This window comes from Galendromus occidentalis, unplaced genomic scaffold (assembly GCF_000255335.2).
Source record: "Galendromus occidentalis unplaced genomic scaffold, Mocc_1.1 scf7180000077452, whole genome shotgun sequence".
Taxonomy (NCBI): domain Eukaryota; kingdom Metazoa; phylum Arthropoda; class Arachnida; order Mesostigmata; family Phytoseiidae; genus Galendromus; species Galendromus occidentalis.
In genome coordinates, this window is record NW_003805440.1 from 335,692 (window position 1) to 360,223 (window position 24,532).

General features: G+C 50.1%; 3 protein-coding genes across 3 annotated transcripts in view; 1 reads left to right on the forward strand and 2 right to left on the reverse strand.

The window, feature by feature from the left end:
• Positions 1–3,205: 3,205 nt before the first annotated feature.
• LOC100898127 (uncharacterized) lies at positions 3,206–6,742 on the reverse strand. Its single transcript, XM_003743888.1, has 5 exons — positions 6,564–6,742; positions 5,076–5,110; positions 4,693–4,804; positions 3,458–3,632; positions 3,206–3,312 (listed from the first exon to the last, which is right to left on the reverse strand). The coding sequence occupies exons 1-5, from the start codon at positions 6,627–6,629 to the stop codon at positions 3,206–3,208; spliced, it is 495 nt and encodes a 164-aa protein (XP_003743936.1). The 5' UTR covers positions 6,630–6,742.
• Positions 6,743–9,081: 2,339 nt separating this feature from the next.
• hob (bridge-like lipid transfer protein family member hobbit) lies at positions 9,082–21,471 on the forward strand. The gene is made up of 41 exons (XM_029111614.1): positions 9,082–9,241; positions 9,742–9,874; positions 9,987–10,205; positions 10,319–10,399; positions 10,482–10,826; positions 10,955–11,068; positions 11,167–11,411; positions 11,510–11,661; positions 11,766–11,860; positions 12,002–12,179; positions 12,316–12,542; positions 12,632–12,727; positions 12,807–12,935; positions 12,985–13,274; positions 13,512–13,869; positions 14,025–14,203; positions 14,293–14,469; positions 14,558–14,705; positions 14,798–15,000; positions 15,118–15,222; positions 15,337–15,576; positions 15,695–15,842; positions 15,953–16,074; positions 16,287–16,319; positions 16,763–16,867; positions 16,972–17,086; positions 17,228–17,368; positions 17,534–17,651; positions 17,848–17,975; positions 18,062–18,496; positions 18,588–18,668; positions 18,786–18,964; positions 19,051–19,222; positions 19,331–19,506; positions 19,677–19,740; positions 19,879–20,116; positions 20,212–20,282; positions 20,429–20,532; positions 20,636–20,822; positions 20,976–21,098; positions 21,217–21,471. The coding sequence occupies exons 1-41, from the start codon at positions 9,168–9,170 to the stop codon at positions 21,259–21,261; spliced, it is 6,573 nt and encodes a 2,190-aa protein (XP_028967447.1). The 5' UTR covers positions 9,082–9,167; the 3' UTR covers positions 21,262–21,471.
• Positions 21,472–21,810: 339 nt separating this feature from the next.
• The window catches only part of LOC100898418 (uncharacterized), a 3,627-nt gene continuing 905 nt past the window's right edge, over positions 21,811–24,532 (reverse strand). The window contains exons 3-8 of the mRNA XM_003743890.2: positions 24,416–24,518; positions 24,183–24,335; positions 23,998–24,078; positions 23,736–23,883; positions 23,366–23,511; positions 21,811–22,461 (exon numbers count right to left, since the gene is read on the reverse strand). Coding sequence (XP_003743938.1) covers positions 22,303–22,461; positions 23,366–23,511; positions 23,736–23,883; positions 23,998–24,078; positions 24,183–24,335; positions 24,416–24,518 — 790 coding nt within the window. The 3' untranslated portion in view covers positions 21,811–22,302. The remainder of the gene's footprint in view (positions 22,462–23,365; positions 23,512–23,735; positions 23,884–23,997; positions 24,079–24,182; positions 24,336–24,415; positions 24,519–24,532) is intronic.

A 24,532-nucleotide genomic window follows, 5' to 3' on the forward strand; every position in this document is an offset into this window, starting at 1 on the left:
CACATGGGAGATCCCGTGAGAGGATCACGAGTCTTAGAGCTTGACCTTCTTCTTCATGATTGCTCAGACGAATTCTTGCTCTTTCATTTCCGAAGAAATCACGATTTCACTGGTGATTTAGCTCGACACGTTTTTTGTGGAACTCGTCCCATGAAATCGACTTGATCTCAGTCTCGAGTCGCCGCATCTCTCGCTTGAACTTGTGTTTAGTTGACGATTGAAGTTTCCTCGCTACTTTCGGGTCGGCCATCATGTTCTTGAGGTAGCTCAGAGCGAAGAGCACTTGCTGTCTTTTGTGCGCTTGGTGCTGTGCTGAATGAACGTGTGGCTTCCGCGGGTTGACCGATTGATCTCGCCGATTTTCGTAAACACTCGGGAGCGGTTCTTCCCTCGAAGCATCTTCCTCGGACTGGCTGCCATGCTCCGCAGAATACTCTCCGGGTCTAGTTTCATCGGACCACTCTTCTTGGCCTGACTCTCGCAGTTTCTCCTCGCTCAGTTTGCGCGCCAATTTCTCGGCTGCTTCGTCGTACGTCGGACGGTACGGTGCGCTCGCGAGAGCCACTCCTGTGGGGTATTGGTCGCGAGGAATCTTCGCGTAGTCCGATTTCGGAGTCGTCTCCTCTTCTTCGCTAGACGAAGAGTGTTCAGAGGATACCTCGGAACGCTCGTCGGAGAAGGCGATATCGGTGGAAAAGCCGCAAATTAAAAGTGCGACGAGTAGCTTCATTCTGCCGACGACGTGCTCGAGTCCTGACTGATTGACGACTCGAGACAGAGTGAGCGGATCAAGCTTCGATTCGATTTAAATACAGCGTCGGAGGCCGCTGCTGTCTTCGTCTTTCTCATCACCGACGATTGTCCAAAACTGACAGTTCGGAAAGATCATGCTCTTAAATCGCGCCATGAAATATGCCGTCCATTCCGATGGCGATCCGCGCAGAAACCATCGATTCCAATTTAGACCTCTCTGATTACGAGCTCTCCGGTCTCAATAAATCCTCGATGGGTACCTGGATCACTGTCTAGGGCTTCTCTCAAGCGGCCCAAAGAAATGTATAGAAGGTGGAGCGATAAATTGATCTTGCTCAGAAATATCGATATTCTCCACACAGGGAGGGAATCCTCGAATTCTGGCTTCCTCCATTGATCTTTCGCGTCCATTCTGATCTTCACACGCTCCTCATTCTTCCCTGGGATGATCATTGCATGTGACCTATTGGGCTCCTCGCTTCCTTATCCGCTCCATCGGCCGGTTGCGGCTGACCTTCGATCAAGTGCAATGTCGACTTGGGGAGCCCAATGAAGCTGAATTTTCGAGATGATAATAATAATAATAATGATACATTATAAAATCGGAATGAGGCAATGCCCTCCCAAGCCTGTCAAAAAAAGACTCGCTGTCCCAGAAATAGACTCCTCAGGTAATTTTGAGGAAGTTGTGTCAAAGAGAGTCATGAAATTCCATGCGTCGGAGGTGTGGCGAGTGTCTTTCCACGGGCGGAGATCGTCCATAGATAAACAAATCGATTCCAGTCGGGTAGAAGTAAGCTAGTGCGATTCGCCTCCGAAGGTTTCCCCGAAAAAAAAGATCTTAGCAATATTGAGAATTTCCCCCGCTGCCGCTCGGATGTGAAGCGTAATCCGAATCCCGTCGAGCTCTTCGGGCTCTGGACGGACGAAGCTCCTTCCAAGATGGGTATTCAGCGAGGCCAAATTAGGACAAACTAGTTTTGAACAAAAATTTATTTGGGATGGATGAATATTCAACAAAAAAAATATCCTCCTGTGGGTATTTTTTCTCGCGCAGATTGCCGCTCTCAGCCGACGGATTCCTCATACACTCACCGATTCGTCACATCAGAGTCCTGATTCGGAATTACGAAGGAGCTAACAAGTCAACATTCTCTTCCTTCAATCCGGGTTTACGAAGATCTTTTTCGAAAGTCCCAAGCCTAACTAAGAATAGTAGGAAGTACTAGCGTCAGTCAGCTTACGGTTCACAAAAAATCGAATTTTGAACTTTTCCGTGGGGGGGAGTCGTCGAAGTTGGGGATGTTATTCTTGCTGATCTATGACGAGCAGAAACGTCTTTATTTAAATCTGAAGGAAAGGAAAGTTTAGCTTTCTCATGGTCCGAATCTTGACCCGAGGGGGTTTTATCAGCAGTACGCAGAGAGACGGGCTCTGTTATCATGCCGTTCCCGGCTAAAGGCCAAAAAACGGGAAGGTTTGAAAACTCCCAGCTGCGACGACTCCCCCCCAAGGAAAAGTTCGAAATTCGCGAACCATGAGCAGACTGACGCTAATAATTCACGCTATTCTTAGTTAGGCTTGGGACTTTCGGAAAACATACACATCTTCGTAAACCCGGATTGAAGATAGAGAATGTTTACTTTTCAGTGCCGGCAAAAAAAGAGGAGCCGCGAAGAAGCGCCTGTAACCACAGTGAAGATTCAAGGGCGGTTCTACGGCAGATTCGAGGCTCCTCTCGTAGTCCTGATTCTCTAGAAATTTCCATCAGAAACTCTTGATAAGAAGAGGAGGGTTCTGGGGCGAGCGCCGTGCTCCGATATAGTCAATCGGAGAGTGTATACAATGTGAGAAGAACTTGCTCCGCTGAAAGTCATGGTGCTATCGGAATATATGCGGGCATCAGTGTAACGCGCGCATCGACGTTCCGTCAATAGACGGCGTTATATACAGTTTTTGTCGAACATCAGACACCGGCGCGCGAAACGCAAAAGATCAGGAGCTGTGTGGGATCTATCCCGGCGAGAATATTGCTAGCGAGAGATGAAAAACCGATGGAGGAACTGTATTAAGCAGTCCGAGACGATGATGAGTTTCAGTCAACTCCTCACTCCGCCCACAATCAGTCCGTCAAGTGGATATCTACATGCCCCCGCCGCGAATCTTGGTTGAGTTCAATCACCCAGAGCGCTTGACATTATGCAAGGCTCGAAAGAGATCGCTTCTAGTCTTCTTTGACGGCTCATGACTAGAGTCCGGAGTCTTTCAAGGGCAGTCCCTGCCAACGACGCGACATGGTATGTCGCGACATGCCGCTGGATCCAGTGCTTTGATTTTGAAGGACGCTCCGAGCGTTCCGCGGTGAGCGATGATCTCTGATCCAATGGCCTGCTTCAGGTGGGTCTCTGTCTCGGCGTGCAGGCATGCGGATTGAGTTAGGTTGAGAGAATTCCTAATGATTCCCCATATCCGTCGTGTGCCTTGGCACCGGTATGTGAGGCTGGGATCTTTGATCGATGTCGTCATAGGACGCATTCCCTTCAACGATCACCCCCCTGACTGCAAGAAAAAAATTCGTGACCGAACAGGAAACGTCGAGTTCAAGGCGGGGACGAGTTTCCCGCGCGCAGCTGAGTATCGATGCGGCGACTGCGTACAGAGGCTTCTAGGAGATGCAAAGACTTGAAGACTTTAAATTACTCACGAGCCGATTGGACGATGGGGCCTCCGCGAACTTGGTGTTCTCTCAGAAGAACGACGCCCGCAACCACCCGGAAGATCATGTGTATCAATATCATCATCACCGATAGAAACCATCGCGCATAGAAAGCTATCAGGAAGAGGTCCAGCACGAATGCCAACGATTCGACGCACACGGCCTGCAATGTCGAGAGATATTCCCGTTATTGATGGGACAAAAAAAGAGAACAAGAACCTTAAAGACCGGGACTCCGGGCTATGGGCGCGCCGACCCGGGCGGAATCTGAGGATCGGACAGCTCCTTCGTATCTCTGCTGTCCCGGTACTTTGATCGCGAGCGGCGCCCCTATAGTCTATATCGTGATTGAGAAGTACCTTCAACCTGGCGAGGAGAATAGATCGCTGCCGATTCGAATCCTCAAAATTCCGAGATCCTCTCTTCCGGGAAGCCTCGGCCTTCGGCTCAGACAACGAATCTAACTCAGTCTGAGCAATAGATACTAGCCAGGAGACCAACTTGGAAGAGTTCTCTTGACGACGAGACTCCTCGCATGAACATCTATTTCCATCCGAAACTCCGAGGCGGCCGCATCCGCTCCGACAATTCGATGACAAGAACACTTCTTCTCCTTCCCCGAGACAGATAACAGCTTGAAAATTCCAGCAAACCCTTGAGAATCCGATGGCTGCTCTGTCGAAGCTCCTTGGCCATGAGTCTTCTTCTGAAGCAGAACATTGAGTCGCCGATACGCGGCTTCCGTATTCCATACAGGGTACAGGATCCAGAAATGCTGCGTGGGCTGAGTGGTCTGCTGTCGAGTGGCGGCTGATTTCTTCGGGCGTCTCGTAAGCGAGGGCCTCGCTCAGCCCTGCGACGCGAGAGAGAGCCAACGGCAGACGGTGACGAACAAAGCCTCGCCGAACCCGGGCGATATGATCCAATGTCTTTCAAGGTGAGGCCAGTTAGCCCAATCGGAGAAAATCTTCGATCTGTTCGAATACTTGCAGTCGAGAGGTCGAGTTGAGACATCCATAGGAAATCCGACGATCTCAGTAATTCATGCGAAAGGGCGCATCATTGATGAGGCCTCTGCTGAAGCAAACGAGAGGGCGCGCTTTGCTTCGCCGGGCGATATCTAGTACTGGAGTGACTCATCGTCCAAGGCGAGGCTTCATTGGCTTAAGTCGAGATGGGATCCTAGGGATCAGTTCCTTATCGAAATCCAGGGTGACACTTACGAGAAAGAGTGGCTCAGGGTTCTCTCGGAAGTGAATGCCGTAGAAGATGAGCATGACAAGAACACTTGTGTGGAAAAGATAGGCGGTTCCGCCAGGCCCCATCATCATGATCCTGGAACAAGTATCGGTCTCATATAAGCATGATTAGGGCTGGGAAGTTGGCGCGGTCGCGCCGAAAGCAGTGACTCTTCACAGTATTCCCGGGCGATTCTCCATAGGATGTCAATGGGGTGGGAAAATTGCCATGAATGATTCCCAGCCTTAAGCGTGATCTATGATATTCCAACGCCGTAAAGCTGCAATTCCAGGCATCAGACTTGTGTGCATGCTTGTTAATCTAGGAACGGGTAAGGAGCAGAGCTCGAACATAAACTTAAACTCACCATGATGCGATCGCAACGTGTCCAAGGAACAGGAACTGCAAGAATTAGAAGAATTCATTGGCGAATCGTTTATTGGTCATCGCTCGGACGCTGGAGTCTATTGCGATCCGAAGCGTTCCGGGTAGAAGTCCGCGGACTATTGGGTGAACATCTCCCCCGAATACTGATGTTTCCTGGACTTTCGACCGGAGCAAGGGTCCTTTATGACAGAACCGAGCCTACTTAGTGTACCGTTGATCTAATCGCTGACTCATTGTTTTTCTGAAAGCATGACCCGACGCGGCCATCCCACAGGCTGATCGTCATCGAGCCACGAAAAATATTTGAAGTCGCATGACTTTTTTCGACGATGGTGCTTTTTCGGTGTTCCGGCTCGCAGAAGGCTTGAATGGAGTAGGAATTCTAGTCGGTAACTCTAAGTTCTGTTATATGTGATTCTTCGAAAGATTCCACATGGCGCGGACGAAAAACTCGGCGTCGCCAAGATCGAATGTTCGTTAGGTTGCTCCGTGGAGGGACGTGAACAGGTTCGGTAGACACAATTGAAATGCAGGCTCATGATAGCCCGAGCACTTCCGATAATCGTCGATAAAGGGGCTCTGTTTGGTGGTGCACTCTTGGGTTTTTCGTTTGTCTCTATCAAGTGGGTCGAACGTCGGGGAATAGACGTTCGTATGAATCCGGATCACACCGAAGTCATCGCAACATCAATTTTTCACGCTTCAGAAATTCGGATGGACGACGAGTATAGCGAGGAGAAGATGCGCGGCGGAAGGATGAGTGTTCGATAGGGAGAGATGAGATCTTTGAACCCACGTCTAGAACAACAGCAACACGATCTAATTCACCAGCGCACTCTCCTTGTTTGTGTTCTCAGCAGCAGCGTCGACCGCAAAACAGTCTCAGACAACAGACACCGATACTATGCGCGATTCCTCAAAGACAAGGCGGAATATCAAAAATATTCGTGTATTGAAACTCTCGAGACCGTCCCGATGCGAAACAGACTGCGATATCAGACGTGTGATGTTTTCGGAGAGAATATTTTCGGACTCTGTATCCGGCCAATCGCTGTGGCACTGGATTGTCCAGTTTCTCTGCAAATGGGCCAGGAGAGCTCGGAGAGCTAATTTTCCGGACGCTCTTCGCTGGAGCGCGATGTATTCCATCGCGATGGTTTGGATAGAACTACTCCGCTCAAGACAGTCCGCCGTCACAGGACATGGTGTCGGAGCAGCTTTGTCTGTCTCCCAAATAGTCAGCGAGAGCGGTTGCAGCGCAGCGCCGGTGGCAGCTTAGGTGGCTCGATGAGCACGGGCGAAAACTTGACAATGGCATATGTTTTTGAGTTGATTTTTTCCCTGCTCACTATTCTAGGAGCGTAACGAACGCCGAAACAGCTTCTCGCTGGATGTGTTCTAAAGTCTCGGGTTTCTGGATCATCCATGCTCAAACGCATCGAATCGGAAGGAAATCGAGTGAGCTCACCTTCAAGTTCAAGAGTTGTAGGCCCAGCGAAATCCGCTGGCTTGCGGTGGCAGGGGACGATTCCATGTTGAGAATTCTCCGGAACTTCCAGCCTTCACTTTGAGAATTCTCTTCTCGAAGCGCGTTAGCAACGACGATTTCCGGAACGAATGAAATGAAAATCACAGTAAAGACGTAATATTCGCCCAGCTGAGAGGCGCAGGCTAGCTCGGCGTCAGACGTTTTCCGCTTGACATAGGAGTAACGTGGTGAGCTGGTGAACGGTGGCGAGCACGAACGTTGCCTCTTTCCCCGTCATCTCCGCCACTCCGAAGTCGGCTACCGCGGGATCTATGGAGCAAGAACTGAGGCTCAATCCTATGCCTTCGGATCCGTGAAGAGATTCCGTCGTTAAAACTGTCGGACGGAATGTTTAGATTCTCCTCAAAATGCGATGAATTTACCAAATATGTCTTCGAGTTGGTGGATACTTTGGTTTGGGGAAATCCTCGATCTCCTCCGGGCCTCGGATTCCTGATCCCTCAGAGAATTATTCAAGAATAGGGCGATTCGAGGATGTTCGTCGCACAAGATCCACCGAGTCTATTTCCCCGTGCTCGGTGCGGCGACTTTACGTGTGTTTCGAATGTTGAGACAAAGGAAGATTCACCGGACACTCTGGTTGCTCAGAGGAGCGAAACCTCTAACTCGTTCAGGTGGCTTCTTTCAGAGGGATGAGGCGGTGGAATAGAAGGAGATTACGATAGTGGACGGATCGAGATCGGTTTCCTTCTTTCGAGGAAGAAATTCTCTCCGGAATGAGCTCGCGGCTGCGCTGAGAGTCTCTCCCGCTTGATTGGAAGAATAAGGACAGAATGAATGATCCCAAGCGCTCGTACGGAGCCGCTTTCATGATCAGAGCAAACTCAAAAGCCTGAAGAAGACGGTTCTCCACAGAGTACACTCGCTCCACCACACAGAGCATCCGGACAAGTGACTGTGACGAGCCGATTCGCTTCTTTTTCCCTTCCTGTCTGGTTTTGAGAAGAATCACAATGTCCCCATAAGGAACGTCAACTCGCTCAGCGTATCCGCGAATCCGCTCCGAGCAGTCATATCATTGACCAAAGGGTTCCTCATAGCAAGCTCCGAAGAATGAAGAGTTGAAGCCAGCTATGAGACCTCTATGACGGATCGCTCTCTGGAACGACGCGGCTTAATCTTGCAGGCGTCTCTTCGGCCCCGAGCACATCATGCATCGCCGGTTTCGGATGACGAGTGGGGCTGAATGTATAGATAGACGGAGAGGCGACCTTGCGGATCGCATGAAGCTCTCTATCAGTTTTCCCGGACAGTGATTTGAGATCGAAATGATTCCGCTCTGAATCATCGGATAGAACAGCGATTTCGTCATACAGCATTTGCGTGCACCGTTCCGTGACTCTCGTTGTGTTCTCATTGGGGTTGACTTTCCCGCGTTCGGTCATCGTAGACGAAATCGAGCGAAATAGATCATTCGAGCGCTATCAGCTGCTCACAAATCAGGTCCGGACGACCATGTCGTGCTCCAGATTCTCTCCGGGCCTAAAATACAGAGCTCGCTTGAGACGCGTTTCGGGAGTCAAGATGCGAGCCAATTTTCTCGGAGAAACGTGGCGATTCGGACAACTCGCTCAAATCGTACCATCCCGAGGTAGGCCATGGGAAATATGCGTCAGCTTTTGGTCCCTCGGGACATAGCGGCACATAGACGTCTGCGACTTTCCGAGCATGAATATACGATTCTTCTCCATCGGCGACAGCCTACGCGAACGATGACACTCAAACCGCATCTCCGGCGCCACAATGCCGCGAACGGAAGGGAACAACTGTCAAAACCGCGAAGAAAATACATGAGTCTGCTAGAACATCCCTGCTCGTTCAAGTTTAGTCTCTAGTCTCCTCGCGTTCTTGTCGAGAAGGCGATAACACCTGTAAGTAGAGTATAGGTACTTCCGCTACTCCAGGCGGAATTGTACGTCGTCGCAACCGATATTGGGACGAGTGACGGGAAGCGAGAGTACTTTGCATCGGTCCATCGTAGGGGGAGAACTCGGACAATCATTGCCATCGTTGAAAGGCCACTTTGAGCCCCCTCAGATCTGAATCGACCTTGGGTGATCCCTCCCATTCGCCTCGCCAGATACACAACGCCTGCTGAAAGAAAAAGCCCCGAGCTTCCGACACATGTATCGTCCGTGGCTGATCCCACCAAAATATGAAGTTTCGTCCAAGTATTCAGATCATCCATTCCTCGATTATGGGAATGTCCCGAGGGTGATCAGATGTTTGAGCTGTCAATTTCGAATTACGCGCCAAAGTCACACACTCGCTTTATATCTTCGCGGTGAGTGGAGTGCGTATCAAGATGGCGCCACCCATTCGAAGAAAACAGATGTAAACTGGAGTGGAGTAATCTTCGCACCATTCTGAATTGAGAGAGATCGGTGAAACGAAGTATCCAGATTTGCTCCGGATTATCGAGGGAAGCACCTCGGGCATACGAGTTAGCTGACTCCAGAATGTGATCAGAGCACCAACGATATATGACTTCAATAGACATTTCGTGCCGAGGAGCCAGACACAATGCTTCTGGCTTCACTGATCTTCCTGGTCGGATTGGCAGTGTTCGCCGCCGCGACCGGGACTGTGATCTACAGGTTCGTTGCGTTCCCCAATGAATAAAGGATTTTCTCTGCTTGGAAAAGCTCGATTGGGACAAATGACATATCCCGAGAGGATGAGCCCGTGTTGGTCGCTTCACGTAGTCGACCCTTCGCAAAGTTACAAATACCTATACCTTAGACCTTTGGTCTTCTCACCTCGATCCTCCCGCGATGAGATGAGAGATCGATGAGATCTTATCTCCCCTCCTCACTGAGGAAAGGATCATGCTCCGGAAGTTATATGCCATGGGAAGAGCTTGGGGAGCCTGGCTGTGAGAGCGCTTCGATTCTTTGCCACTCCAACCTCAGAACTTGGCAAGCGTAACTGCTGATGCCCCATCCCACTCAGTGGCCGGAGGGGGATTCGTGACTCTGAAATATCGCGGAGCCCTCGCTTTCGCGAGGATACGGTAGAACTTGCGTAGTAAGAATTTCCAGGATATCACATCGTAGCTAAGACTACAAGCTCTACATATGATTCAATCATCCGGCAGGTTGATCCTGTTCCTGATAACTCGGTACATTCAACGCAAGCTCAACGTCAAAGTTCGGATCGGGCGACTAAAATTCTTCAAGTTCTTCTTCATACAGGATCTCTATGTCCAATTGGAGAATGGGACGGTCCTGGTAAGCGACCCGTGCTCTGCTTGGGGATCATATGTTCCATCTGCGGGAGACCGATCTCAATTGACATTAGTCGGAAGAGCGCGTTGAAAGAATAAGTCGATTTCTCTCGCAGCAAGCCGAGCGGATGTGGGTTTCGTCCTGCATTTTTTCCAACGATTATTCATCACTCGTGGCCGTCTGTTTCTCAGACGTTCGCCTACAGCTGAACTTCGACAGTTTACTTGAAGAATCGGAAAACCCGGAAGATGATCGCGAGTCGCACGACTCCAATTCTGTGAACAATCAGGACTCGCAAGGGAAGCTGCCGTCTAACATAATCACAGCCCTCAAGGTGAGACGCACCATTCTTTCCGGGGATCAGTTCCCCCTAGATGTGGCCGTATCCTCACGCTGAGTGATGAACCTGACATCGGAGCTCTTCTAGTTCTCCTGATCTAATTTCAGAATATTTCGTTGCACCTGTACAACGTTGATATTATGCAATTGGATGGTGGAAACGACTCTCTAGTGCACACGACGTTCAAGGTAAGCGGAATCATGGATCTGTCAGCGCCGCCGAATCAATCGATGAAGAACTCGTCCTGAAGTGAAGTCCCTTTATATTTAGGAGCTCACCTTATTCGCCTACGCAAAGAACAAGGAATCCTGTTCGATAAACTTCAGCGTGAAGTCTGCCGCTCTCCGGATTTTCAAACAACCGGATAAAAAGCGTGATACTTGTCTCGCCAATGCGTACGTCGATGCCGAGTGCAGACTTTCAATACTTCTGGGGTCCCCGTTCCTTTTAAAATCTCTGGAAGTTGACATCCGGAACCCCGTACTGACCATAAGCGAAAACCTGCAAATTCATAAGATCTTCCGCCAAGCGTCTCCCACTCGGAGATCTTCCGAGCCTGCGGATGATTCAAAGAGGGCGCGCCTCCGGCGTCACATGCTGCGTCTGCCGCGAAAGGTGGGTACCCGAGATACTCCGGCTGAGCTGCCATAAATGCCCCTCATAATGAACCGCAGTGCCTCGGCTACTTAATCGTGGAGCGATGAAATACTCAGACTCTCAAGAAGTTCGTCTATAACTTCCAGGTGAACTTTTCGCTGAGTTCATTGAGTTTCAAAGTGATGAAAGAAAATTGGATGCCTGGTCTGTCATTCGAACTGGATCAGCTGACGAGTTCGTTGTGCAATGACAGTGGAGCCGTAAGCATTGATTCGGGGATCCGTCTCGATAGACATTCGATTTATCCGGAGGCAATCGCAATCTTGAACCGCAGTTTAATTCATTGCATGCCTCGTAGGTCTGCAACATCGTCCTGAAAGACGCAAGCTTCAGTTCAGAGGCGACGAGGATGGCGAGTCTGGCCCTAGTCGAGATGGAGACAACTCTGGAGAATTATTGTGATCTCTCGGTAGCTTTGAAAGTGCAATCATTCTACGCAAACTATAACAAGGACGAAATGCATTATTGGGTCGGATGGGCTACTGCCCAGAGAACGGAGCAGCTCGCGAAAGGTGGACAAGACCCGCATTCTGTGAATCCGACGTGAGTATCTCGGGATCCGATTCACCAAACGCCAGGCAGCCAGTCGTTTTTTTAGAATCTCAGTCAGTGGAGTTCCTACATTTCTCAACCATCCGCAGCAAAACTGAATGGAAAGAGGACGATTTCCTGCTCCGCACGGTGAACGTCTCTCTCCAAGTTTGTGATCTCATGACCTCTCTGAAGCCTGGCGAGGCTCAGGTGAAGGCCCCGAAGCTCAACGCTGGCGTATCGAGATTCACTGTGGAACTTGGTGAGTGGCATGTTTCTCCCGAGAACTCTCGCCCAGGTAGCACTTCTTAATAACCAGCGACCATTCATGAGCATGATTATTCAAAAGCATCCTCTATCGATCAGATCTTCAGCGAGACCTGAGCGGACGGTGGGAGACCAACGCAGAAGTGATGATGGCGACCGGTGTATGCGCTATCGGCTCGTTCCCTTCGATACAGGTGAGCATCCGGGAACAGATAAAGGTGTATTCTCGAGAAGCGCATTCCCGAATCAGTGAGTTGACCTCATCGATACAGGGAGGCCGAGGAGTAGAAGCTCTAACCATTGTGGCCAGATTTCGCTAGTCTATATCATTTCAGGCATCAACGTTGAAGAAGTTCCATGCCTGGAAAATGCCTCTAGCTTTTGGGATGTGCGTTGTTCAGGTGAAAGACTCCGCCAAGAAGTTCCAACTCGAAGGCTCGACCAATGACATACATATCGAAACTACGCCTGCACTCCTGGAATTGCTCCAGATCCTACGACAGAAAGAGAAAGGTAGAGAGGCGGGGATTCCGAGCTTTGCATCCAGGGACGGGCTGCGTTCTAGCCCACACCCCGTTCCCATAGTCTTGCGAAACGTCAACCTGAGAAGACGATCTGGGAAGATATTCAACTCCGGTGAAATTTTCAGAAACATCCAAGCGAGATGTTGAGCTTGATCCACCGAGGGATACGAAGAAGAAAACTCGTATTGATCTGACATTCACGAACGCCAACATCTTCGCTGCAAACTCCGTGAACCACTACGTCGCTTTGCGTATGGATACATTGAAGATTGCCGCGGACAAGATCTCGATCAAGTGCCTTGCAGAAGAGAGCTCATTGAAAGTCGTTGAGAACGAGGGACCTTATTATCAGGTTGGTCAGGGGTCAACACTTTCCGAGAGGGCGCGATGGATCGCCGTACGCTCCTCATGTCGCTTCAATTCTAAGCTCGCGGGTTTCAGGTTCTGCCGGCGAAACTGATGGCGAACAGAAACGCTTACGTGAAAACGATGATTTTCCGATGGAAGGCCGAGGAAATATCGCTGGAATTCGCAGAGGTAACATGTAACCAACTCCCTCGGAGACCTTTGTTCAAACTCGGGACTGTCTCATTTTACACTTCCAAATCTGCTCCAGCTGTCAAGGTTGTGGTGGACCACAACAGCCTATCTCCACGTGATCACGCTTATCAACGACACGAGATCCATTCTGAGGAACGGCGCAGCCCCGTCGGATAGTGCGGCTCCCCGAGAGAAATCAAGAACTGTGAGTTCAGGTCTAATATCCTCGAATCCTTGGACACGACAACCGATAGACGATTCCCGCTTTCCAGAACTTCAAGCTGGCATTCCGCGGAGACTCTGTTCTCGAGTTCCGATTGAGCGCCAAGCATAGCATGTATTTCATCGGGAACGATTTCGTCTGGAAACGCAGACCGAACGAGGCGAAAATTTCCAGCGACAAGTTGATTTGTCGTTTTGATGAACACGAAATATTCACCTTCGAGAAGATAGAGTATGCTCTCAACTCGATCAGCGAGGAAAGTCGCGTTCTCCGTAAACACTTCAGGGACTCGGGGGCACTCGAGCAAGAGGAAAATAGGAGGTAGGACTCGCCAACTAATTTATCGCATCTCTCTGAGTTCCTGGTAGTCGGTTCTTCCCTCTCATACCTGACCTTCACATAATTATTTGAAGGAGAGTATGAATCATTATCTCAATCCTGACGCCTTTCGGCTAGCAGGATAGCCGCTTCTCTTGCGATACGGTCCCAGCAAGGGAACCATCCTCTCCCCATCTCCAAATGGGGTGCACAGTCCGTAATCATACCTGTATTTCCCAGGTGGCAGTTGTCCTTCGGACATATCGGAATCGACTTCCCTCACGATTACAACTTCGCCGAGGCTTTCAGCGAAGATTTCATAAGCTGCTTCAAATGGATGAAGCTGGTTCACGGCAAAAAGAAATCACCGTTCACATCAGAATCACCGCTCCCCGCTGATCTCACCATACGCGCAAAATCAATAACTCTAGAAATACAGGACGATCCATTCGAAGTTAAACTTCGGCAGAACTACCAGCTGCTGGAAGATGAATATTTCGAAAGCTGTAAGAGGAGACACGCTCTGGATTTGAAAATAGACGAATTCCGGAAATCGAATTTGCTTATGACCGAAGCTACAATTGGAGAGCTCTATCAAGTGAGTGCTGACATTCCGAACGTTTGCTTCCTCTCGACTCATGATGTCTGCGTGTGCCGCGGGGTTTGACGATGAACCGCTCAAGGTTCAAGTTCTTCGAAGGCTTCCCAAGACTCCTCTTTTCGAAAGAGCTCCTGGACTTCGAATCTTTGCAGGCCCTAGACAAGATGAACGTCGACCAATACATCAAAAGATCACGCCAATTATACGAAAGCTCTCGACAGTCCCTGATCAGATGGGTTTTGAGCGATTTGGAATTCTCTGCGATGGCTGACCCCAGTTTCCATGGTATGGAAAAATGCGTCGCCTTGATAAAACAGTTGAATCCGAATAGGTGAGTTCTACTGCGAATCGCTGGATCGGAAATGAAAATCGAACTCCTGTTTGCTGAATAATTATTCAATCGAGTAATCATCCCGACAGCCCTCTGCCCGAAGACACCGAGTTTGCAACCCTGTGGTGTCGTGTTGTGAGCGGTAGCTGTCAGAGCATCGAGTGTTCTCTACGTGATTTCCCCAAGAAGTTCGTCGAGGTCGACGATTTCTATTGGTTCGGGAAACTCGTGGGCGCCGAGCAAGAAGGAACGGCGCGTGCCAAGAGGTGATAATATTTAGCTCAAGCTCCAAGAGGGGCAGACTATAAGCCCGCGAGCAATTATCACAATCTTCTCGGAATTCTCGGTTTTCAGAACTTGCATTGTTGAACTGAATGCACCGTTTGAGAATCGGATCATCGAACGAAACATGCCGCCGCTCAAATTTTTCTACGACATGACTTTCGACCTCAATACGTATACGTGGGTCTACGGAAGCTGTTGGGAACCCATTCTTGCTCAGGTCTCGAATCAAATCAAGCTCTCCCTGCTCATCGTCGAGAGTCATCATCATCCCTGTTTCATGCGAGACTCATCCGACCTTCCGGATTGCAGGTGAATTTGGCTCTGGACCTGATTAACAAGCCGTCAACGGATCCGTCTCCGCCTCTCCCATGGTGGGATAAAGCTAGGCTCCTGACCCACGGCAAGTTAACCGTGTCCGGCCACAGGCTTTCCTATCTTCAGCACGCCTCGCTGAATCCTTATAACTGTACGGAAATGCTGGACACTACTTGGACCAATGCTATGGTTTACTGGTGAGGGTCTCTCATGCTCCCCCAACGGTTGAGATGTTGCAATCAGAGCCGCACATCCTCCCTCGATCTATGGACCCCGAGAGATTTCCGAGTCACCAATGCTCATATGTTTCTCAGGCACAATGGACGCATAATCTGTCAAGGAAACCTGGATCAGATGATTTACACCGCCAGTAGATATCACGCGAGTCATCTCCTGCATTTCCCGAATCTTAAACTATCGTAAGCCATTCCCATCGCAGGATTCCCATTGCCTCCAGGGTGTCGGGGATCTGTCTCGTTCAGGTCACTATCCGGAGACTGTCACGAGGCTATCATCATTCGCTCGATTTTCAGAGTTAAATTGACTTGGCGTTGTCTAGCCAATCCATTCGACCACCATTCTATGATGCCGTGCGCGACGGACAAACTTCCAGAGTACTCCATCCATCAACGACATGATTCATACCGAGCCTTCCGATCCACGAGCGTAGACATGAGCGTTTCTCTCGAAACGAGAACCGCTGCCAATGGTACGGACGGCGAAGATGATCCCAACGACACGCCTCGACTCCTGCTTTACAGTGCCACTATTCGGTGAGGGAATGGAAGCTCGCGGAGCAAGGGAATCAATTTCGAACGAACGGAATTCGCCACCGCGAGGAACCCTTAACGATATTCGGGTGATCTCAGCCCAATTTTTTTCATGCCCAAGGTGGTTGGAGAACTTCAAATCTATAGTGGCAGGGCTGGCGAAGCTCACGCGGCGCGGAAAGCTCTTCGGCAATACGAGGCCGCGTAAGACCCAGCTCTCCAAACATTTTCATAATGTCACCCTCACCATCTCCCTTCATCGCTTCCAAGTGAGTTTCAATGCAGCCGCAGTATAGTATTTCAGCAGCGCAGTATAGTATACTCGACTGTATTCATGAAATGAGTCCCGGAAGAACCTGAAGGACACAATGCTCTCCAGGTCTCTTGCTGGACGAGTTTGGCCAAACACGATGGCTTCGAGTTAGACAGCGGTCGCTTCCAGTTGAGTTGCGAACATAACCTGACGATGTTGGCCGTACGCAACGATTTCAATCAAATGAGGTGGGTGATGAGTGTAGAAGACGAGATTCCTCATTTCTCTGTGGGATAAAGATTTCGGATATGAGGGAGTGAGAATTTCTGGTTTCTTCGGGATCCCGAGAATCCTGAACATGGTCATGCTTTGATTCGGATAATGTTTGCCTGGTGTTTCACTCTGCTTCGGCGGTGTGAAAAAATGAACTCAACGCGAATCTTTATCACTGCTTTCTCAGTGGACCGATTGTGTTTCTATTTGACAATATAAGGTAAGGCTCGACTCCGAGGCCTGCGGTCCCTTAGCAACGAGCAGTGAGCGGGCTCCGAATGCGCACTAGGCTTGGACAGTCGCCCGAAGTACACTGCGCTGTCCCCCCCAAGATCATCTCTCCAGGAGGCGGCTCGGGGCATCGATCCACTATTTAGCAGCTGAAACGCCATTTAGATAGCGCTTCCCCATGAGGATCACAATATCAGTGGCTATCGTTCTGTAGATGCTTTAACGTTGTTCTCTGGCTCCCTCCCTGTTTTCGGCTGGCTGCATCCATCGCAACAGATGCAGCAAAAGCTGGAGGCTGATTGGATGCTTCGTGATCTCTCGCCGACATTCCGTTCCTTGGATTTGGGCTTGCAACCAACTACCTGCATTTCGCAAATCTCCTTTCTTCCCTGCTCGTTCCCGACCCGTTCATGAATTTTCGTTCGTTCACAGGCAAAAGCCCAGTTGGAGCACTGTCTACATGAACTGTGAGCTCAGCGATTGCAGCCATATTTGGTTGTATCATATGGACGAGGGTAACGAAGAAGCTCTGAAAAGGTATTGGCTATTTCTAGCAATGAGACTCACATAGCTGTTTCGTTCTCTATCAGCTTGACTCTCTGCCTACTTTGGGGCCAATCTACGAGCTCAATCGATTCCAGATATTTCCTGAGCGTCGCTTGCGTTTCCTACGGAAGAGAAACAAAGCTGCACAATGTCCCTGAGTCGCTTGCGGACGAAACGCCTCTGCATAGGCTGGCAGTTCATGGTCTCAAGGTACTCGGCATCGATCGCCCCAAATGCGATCTGGTTTATCTATGATCCTTCACGGGATAATGAAGGGACGGGGCCTTCGGAGTGGAACGGGAGAATCTCCGAGAGACTCAATTGATAACATGAAATTTCTGCTTCGTGTAGGGCGCTTGGACGAAACACAACCGAGACGTAGTTTTCGGGTTGTTCGACACCTTCATAAATGCCGTCAATCTGCGACGAAACATGACGAACGAGGCTCTGAAGCCATTCAAGATGGAGCAAGCGAACAAGAGCGGTCGGAAAGTAAGCGAGCCATCTTGAAAACTGCGGTTGTAGGGTTCTCCGGAAGGGAGTATGGAATAGGAGATCTCTTTCGGGGCCTACACAGAGCATGCTCCGATCAGTGTTCACGGAAACGGAAGGTTTCTCCTCGAAACGGTTTCTCAGCATCTCGTCACTTATTCGCAGGTTTCGTCGCCTTCCACCACCCCAAACTTGGGAGGGAGTTCAATGGCGAATGCCAGCGCGAACAGATCGTCGTCATCCAAAGCTTTCTCCATGCTGGAAAAATTGATCGCCGAATCAGGTGATAGATCTCTCTGATCACATATCTATGATCTAGAATTTGGGGGGAGGTTCCTTCTCATTCCCCCGGGGCAACAGAGCCATCCCAGTTTCCCTTGTCTGACGCATGGGTCGAAACGCCAAAACCTTATTCCTTATGTCCCGTTCCCCATGTCGACGATTTCGGCGATTCTCCTAAATATTTCGCTCTTCCGCAGTTGATCACAATCTGGTATTCACGGAGTCGGTCGATACCCCTGAACCAGTTAACCTCACAGGTGTCAAAGAATGTCAACTCGACGATGTCCTATGCCATAACTGGCTCATCGAACTACGCAATTCTCAGGTACCGACATCCTTCGACTTAGCTCGACCGGGCGGGAACTCGACGCGGACATTCCGTTCTTGGAATCATTCGACACTCACCCACAGGTGATGCTCCGAGGCTGTGATTCCCCAGGATACGTTATTTTGAGCGCTGCAAAAGCTCAAATCCTTCAAAGAATTCATACACCTGTGTGGAAAGACAACAATCTTGTACCGAAAACGACCTGGAAGGGTACTTTGGACTGTATGCAATACTATGCCACGGTCGAAAACGTCGGCAGTACCGAGGACGACGTACAGTGGCTGACGACGGAGAACATCGAAGCTCGTGAGACAGATATAACCGATTACGCCGATATAGTCGGGTCAGGTCACAGCGTCGGAGGAGTCGTATCCGCCGATGTTGGCGGCGGAGAAGGCGGCGAGGAGCGGAAAGCTCAGCTGCAGAGAATAATTTCGCGCTGCGGATGCCAATTCTTTTACGCAAGCTTCGGCGAGCAGGGAATCGATCCCGCGACCCTCGAAGAAGTGCCACCTCTGGTGAGTCTCCATGGGTGAGTCAGATCAGGATGAGTCCGCTCGGCATGAGACTGCGACAAAGCTAATGCGATGCCTCCACCTCGTTCCGCAGCCCGATGAGAAGGATCCCGACGATCCTTGGGAACACGAGGTGGCCGTCGACTCCTTCACGCTCATCCACCACGACCTCCAGGTAAACGGGACTACCCAGATGGTCCTTCGAACACGGTTCTGCTTCTTCTTCAGAGGAAACAGTGGCTGAGGGGAACCATGGGAAGTTTCATCAGGTCTCCTCTGTCTCCTATTCCAGGTCTGTACGAATCCACTGCAGTATTCGATGATTCTCGACCTCGTGAACAACCTATTACTCTACGTTGAGCCTCGGAGGAAAGAGGCGAACGAACGTCTCCAACGAATGCGCTTCGAACTCCAACTCGAACAAGACAAAGATCAGAGGGGTCCCATCATCAGTCTGCAAAACAAGGCGAGGTAAGAATGTCTCCCGCTGCCGTCGGCCTCATTGATCTTAGCTCATCTATATCAACGAGCGTCCTTATCCCTCTCTATTTCCCCAGAGAGCTGATTGCCCTGCACAAAGAGCTCGAGAAGAAAGCCTTCGCAACACAGAGAAGACTCGAAACCAGTCCTGAAGACGAAGAATTGATAGAGAGGCTCGCCATGCTAGAGCAGGAGATTCTTGTCAAGAAGAAACAGCTACATCTAACGAGCGAAGATCTCACTCTCATGGTAAACCTCATAATTTCGAGGGATGCCCCTATAATGCGACTCATCGCCCGATCCGGGCCTTATATAGCGTGGACACCACGAGAATGAGAGTCGACCGTATCGTTCCAGGTGAACTGTTATCGAGAAACTCAAGTTGCCGCTTGGAAATCCCAGCGACAGTTGTTGGAGCACACCAAAATATCGACCGTTCGTCGGAGTGAGGTGTCTTTCAAGCATGCCCTATGGAAGTTGACCGATGAGGACGGTCAACTCGGCATTGCGGAAATCGTTCTGAGCAATTTCCTGTGAGTACCTAGTTGATCGGACCCGCTCGGAAAGAGACAGCCCAGGATCATATCATAAGTCGATTTCCTCAAGATCATCAGTCGATGTCAGAATCTTCCGGTCGATTGCCTCTGGGCAAAGATTCTCTCCTTCCACCTTACGTGATGTCTCTTATTCCCACTCGGTTCAGGTATTCTCGGACAACGAAATCAACCGACTCCGTTGAGCATCTACTCGAACTCGGCAACATGAAGGTGAGGCCTTTCGAACCTGATCATTTCCCCCCACCGTCGGGTGTCGGGTCATACAAATCGCTTCGATATCCCAATGGGAATGGAAAGCTGACTGATTCCCGGAGCAGATGAATTTTAAAATCAGGCTGGGTCCTGCAGGTGACTAACGAAACTCCTACCGACGTCTACCGAGACGTTCTGCAACCAACCGAAGCTCCGTCACACGTACCCGTCGAGCGGCAGCGAGCGCTGCGCATCTTCTGTCGAGTACGCGCACCAGTCGGAGGGATTTCCGTGAAAGAACATCTGGAGGTCAACATCGTCCCTATAAGCATATGCCTGACGTCTGCACTCTCCCGAAAGCTGCTGACATTCTTCTTCTCGAGGAAAGAAGCAGGTTAGAGGTCATCTAGGCTCTCGGCTACACGGCGTTGATGGAAACCGTCGAATCCGACCTGGAATCATCCCAACGAGTTTCTTTTCGTCTTACAGAGAAAGCTGTCGACGGGGATGATGTACCCGTGCAACCGAAAGAAAACCCGCGCAAAAAGGATCGCCGACGGGTACGATACGAGATTGTCAAGCGAGGCAGCTTGGTTCACAGAGTCTAAATCGAAGAATTCGAGAATAAGCGGTGCAATTATCCAAGAATGTTTATCTGTTCTGTGCAAGTGACTGATGAACTCGGTTCTTTCTGTAACTTCAACAGGGGGATCGGAATCCGGTCGGGCACGACGACATTGAGAAGATGAAAGAGAGAGCCGCGAATAACCAGACATTCCTGTACATAAAAATACCAGAGGTCCCAATGAGGTGGGTCACACGAGACCTTCGTCATAACACGCTATTTTCTGATTGTTCGGAGATAGTAAGCCTATTTCGATAAAGGTACTGAGCAAAGGAGGCAACATTGCAGGCTTACCTACAAGAGCGAGAAGGAAAAGAAAGATCTTATAAGAGACTTGATCGACTACTCTCTCGTGCTGCCGACCATCGAACTGCACAATAAAACCTGCACTTGGCTCGATCTCTTGATCATCATCAAAATCAACGCTCGTCAATCGCTGCTGTCGCAGGCTATCAGGCAGAAGCTCCTGATTAAGGTGAGTAAACGTTAGCAGAGACATGCTCCGCCGGGACTTCCTCCTTGTAGGGACGTCAATCCGGCAGAGCCTCCAGGAGCCCCTCCCCCTATCAGATATCTTGACTCTTTTCTCGGTTCGCCGTTCCATCCGATGATGAAATTGTGATTGCAGTCAACAACGACGACAACGGCAAGCATCTCCCTGGCGGAGAGCGCTTCGGGCAACGGTGGGAAGCCGGAGGTGAAATCAGAAGTCAGTGACGAGCAGCGTCGGATCCTGCTGTTCGGGAATAGGGTGAGTGTACTCGCTGACATTGGAAACCATCTTCAAGAGCATGTATCGCTGCGCAGAGGGCATTCATCCACACGTAACTCTGAACCTTTGGGAGCTCATGAGTGGTTCGTTCCCGTAGGTCCAACCCGAGACGAAGAAAGAAAAACGATTGTTTTTCAAATGAGGGTCGTCTCGAAGTGAAGATACTGACAACGTTCCTTGGTGTAGCTGCACACGCTTCGAAGGATCTCGACGATCCCCCTCGAACGTTACATTGACTACCAGCGAGATTGTGATAGCTCTGGCGGAGTCCAGGAACCAATCACCATAACAAGTCGCCGAGATGCACACCGCGGAACCATGCCGGCGAGACAAAGAGATCGTCTTTCCATCTCATTTGTTTTTATACCACGTACTTAGTGCCGACAAGAAAGGCCTTGGCTTCGCGGAGTACCTATAGCGAGACGCATAATGTGACTACAATATTCGTAGCGAATATGAATGATTGTTTCCTCGCCTTAGCTTAAGAGGTCTTCGATGTTAAAATAAAACGTGAGAAGGTGGAAAGAAGTCAATTCACTCATACGGAGCACGCAGGGAAGAATTGTAACCAGTGAGCTTGCGGATAATGGCTGGTAGCTATTTCATACAGGCGAAGAGCTCTCGTCGGTAGTATTCATTTAATTTATGCTCAGAAGTCAAATCACAGACTCGCAGTACTACAATTATCCCTTATTACTGTTTAACTTTAATGCAATAGAATTCAGGATATTTCATCCTCTCGAGGTCAATAGTGCTCCTGCTCACGAAGATATTGCGGCCACCAAACTTGGCGCTTCTACGAGCTCTTATTCATTAGATCGCTGGATATACAATGAAACTTATTCTGACCGGGTCAGAAGCCGACCATCTTCTAGGAATCCCAGGATGCCTGCGAACAATACAAATTAGGCAAAGGGAGGGGGACCATCTTGCCGATCAACATTATCAGCACGAACATAACTTCTGCCCTCTTGTCAACTTCAAGGTCACTACGAAGCCATGCCGCAGACGAGCCACTCCGTACATAAAATTAAAATCCACGACTGGTTCTCTTCCTCATACAGTGTGCCAAAAATACAAATGGAAAAAGCTTAGAGGTCCGAGACGGAAGCAATTCACATTCGACGAGCACCTCCTACGGACGTGAGCCTCGGATTTGTCTGGCGTGATCTTCCGCTAGACTTTAGTTAAGAATGAGTTTTCGAGAATTCCGACGGAGTTTACTCTTCATATAGGTGAGGAAGCCTCGCGAGGTTTTCCCCTTCCTCGGGGATGGACGAACCGGCGAGTTTGGAGTGGGTACGCAGCAGACGAAGGAGCCCCAGTTGAATGAGTGCGCGTCCTGGAACAAAATCGGCGGTCATCTTCGCATTTCGATCAGACCAGTATGAGCTGCGTACCCACCACAACTTTCTCACGGGCCGATACTTCTAAGGTCGACTTTCGCGATCGCACTGAAGGAATACTACCAGCATCTTCGAAAGATTTTATAGTCTTGGATTCCAATTTATTATTCATGTTCCATTCGATATCGATCTCATGTGGAATCAGCGACCCTAATACCTGAACTTAGGGTATACCGAGCATCCCTGTGTCCAATCGAATACGAAAGTGCACTGAATAGCCGACTGAAATCTTCGCATTCTGGAGGCACCTCAACTTCCGGTCGGGGGTTTTCTCCCGAATAAAACCTCTCTCCTCAATCTAAGTGTGCGTCTCCGGAAGTCCTGAGCGAAAATTCGGTCGGTGACTCCGATCGGATGATCGCTGCGAGGCTCTCCGTCTGATCGTGGCCGTCCTCGGCCCAAATCTTCCCCCGCTTACAATTTTCTGAGATTGATCTCAATGCCATGTTCCCTTGAGCTCTTCGACGGAAGGGACCCGAGAGCGTAGGACAAACGGACTGAAGAGCCTGTAAGGCCGCTACGAATCAATCCCGGGCTCAACATCAAAGGTTTCCGGAACCCCGAATATCTTTCATGCCAACATACTGCCAACTTTCATGCGCCGCAGGGAGGAGCGCCGGATTGCGAGCTCTGATGCATCGCAAGATACCCTGACAGCGTTCGTTCCTGGTAGTTGCGCTCGTTAGCGTCAAATCCTCGACCCTCGGGTACGTTCCCCGGATTTTTCCCGACTCTAGTCTCCGGCCCCAGTGTGAGCTTCTCACGCTGGATATTTGTTCGGACTTCTGTTGCGAGCCCCTCTGCTCCTCGAGAACTCAAGAGAAGTATAGATTTGCTCACCGAGAACAAATTAGCGTTCCATCCCTTCGGAGAGCTCTTCGGAGTAGGGTATGCAAGAATTCCTGACTCTGTCTCGATCTGTCGCTGCTCCGTTTGAATCTCCACGACGCTCGTCGCAAGTTCGTCCGATGTCTCGCTCCGAGCCTCTAAAATAACTCGAGAATTAGATGAATCAAGCTAGATCCACAGGAGTGAGCGTTCCCTCACTCTTCATTGGCAGACACACTCCTCGAACAGTCGAGGCTGTGGATTGTCTCGCGGCTGTTGACCGGGTTCCCCCCCCTCCGGGATCATCAAACTCTCCTATGGGCGCCGCGCAGGCGACCACACGCCGTCAATCAAAGCGCTCACTGATGTGGCTGATACGTACCGCCTAGGTCCACGGATATCTGCATCTCAGACTCGACTGAGCTCCTCCCAGACATCGATGCTTGAGCTTCTTCGAAATCCGACACTGGTCCAGCTTCGGGTTCTTCCAATAGCTCTTCCCAATCGAATGAAGCCCGAGAGTACGGTCTCTGCAATGAATATTTTCCAAAAAATTGTTTTTTACATGCTCGTCCCCAGTCTCTGTCCGCGGGGGCGGACTCATTACGGAACGGGAGCACCGGACGTCGGAAGGAGTATCGCACCTCGCCGGGGAAAGGAAATCCATTTGGCAAACCCAACTCTTCACCGATGGAGCTCCCGATGCTGGTGCTCCGGAGACACTCCTGTAAAGCATAAACAGTCCTGTACCCACCATTTTCCCTCGTTTACCCGTCTGACCTCGGATCGATCTTGAGGAATCCTAGCGTCTCAATTGTGAGAGCTTTACCTCTGAATGGCTTCGGCTCGAAACACTCGAGTCCTGTACATCGTGCAGATCCCTCAAAGCGATCTCGCGCTCGGCCGCAGTGAAGCGCAAGTCTGCTGTGAGGCGCTCTTCTTGAGCTTGTTTCTCGAGCAAACTCGCTGTCAGGCTCACAATCTTAAAGAGACGAGATCGTTTGATACCGAAGGAATCCGTCGATTTATTGTCGGTGTCTGACTGAAATTTATTCAAGGCACCTGAGCGGACTTCTGGTTCACATCCTCTTCGAGCACTTTGTTCACGTTCTGGACCACTTGCAACTGCTTATGTAGTTCGTCTATCTGCTCAAGCAGCTCGTCCCTCTCGAAAGCATG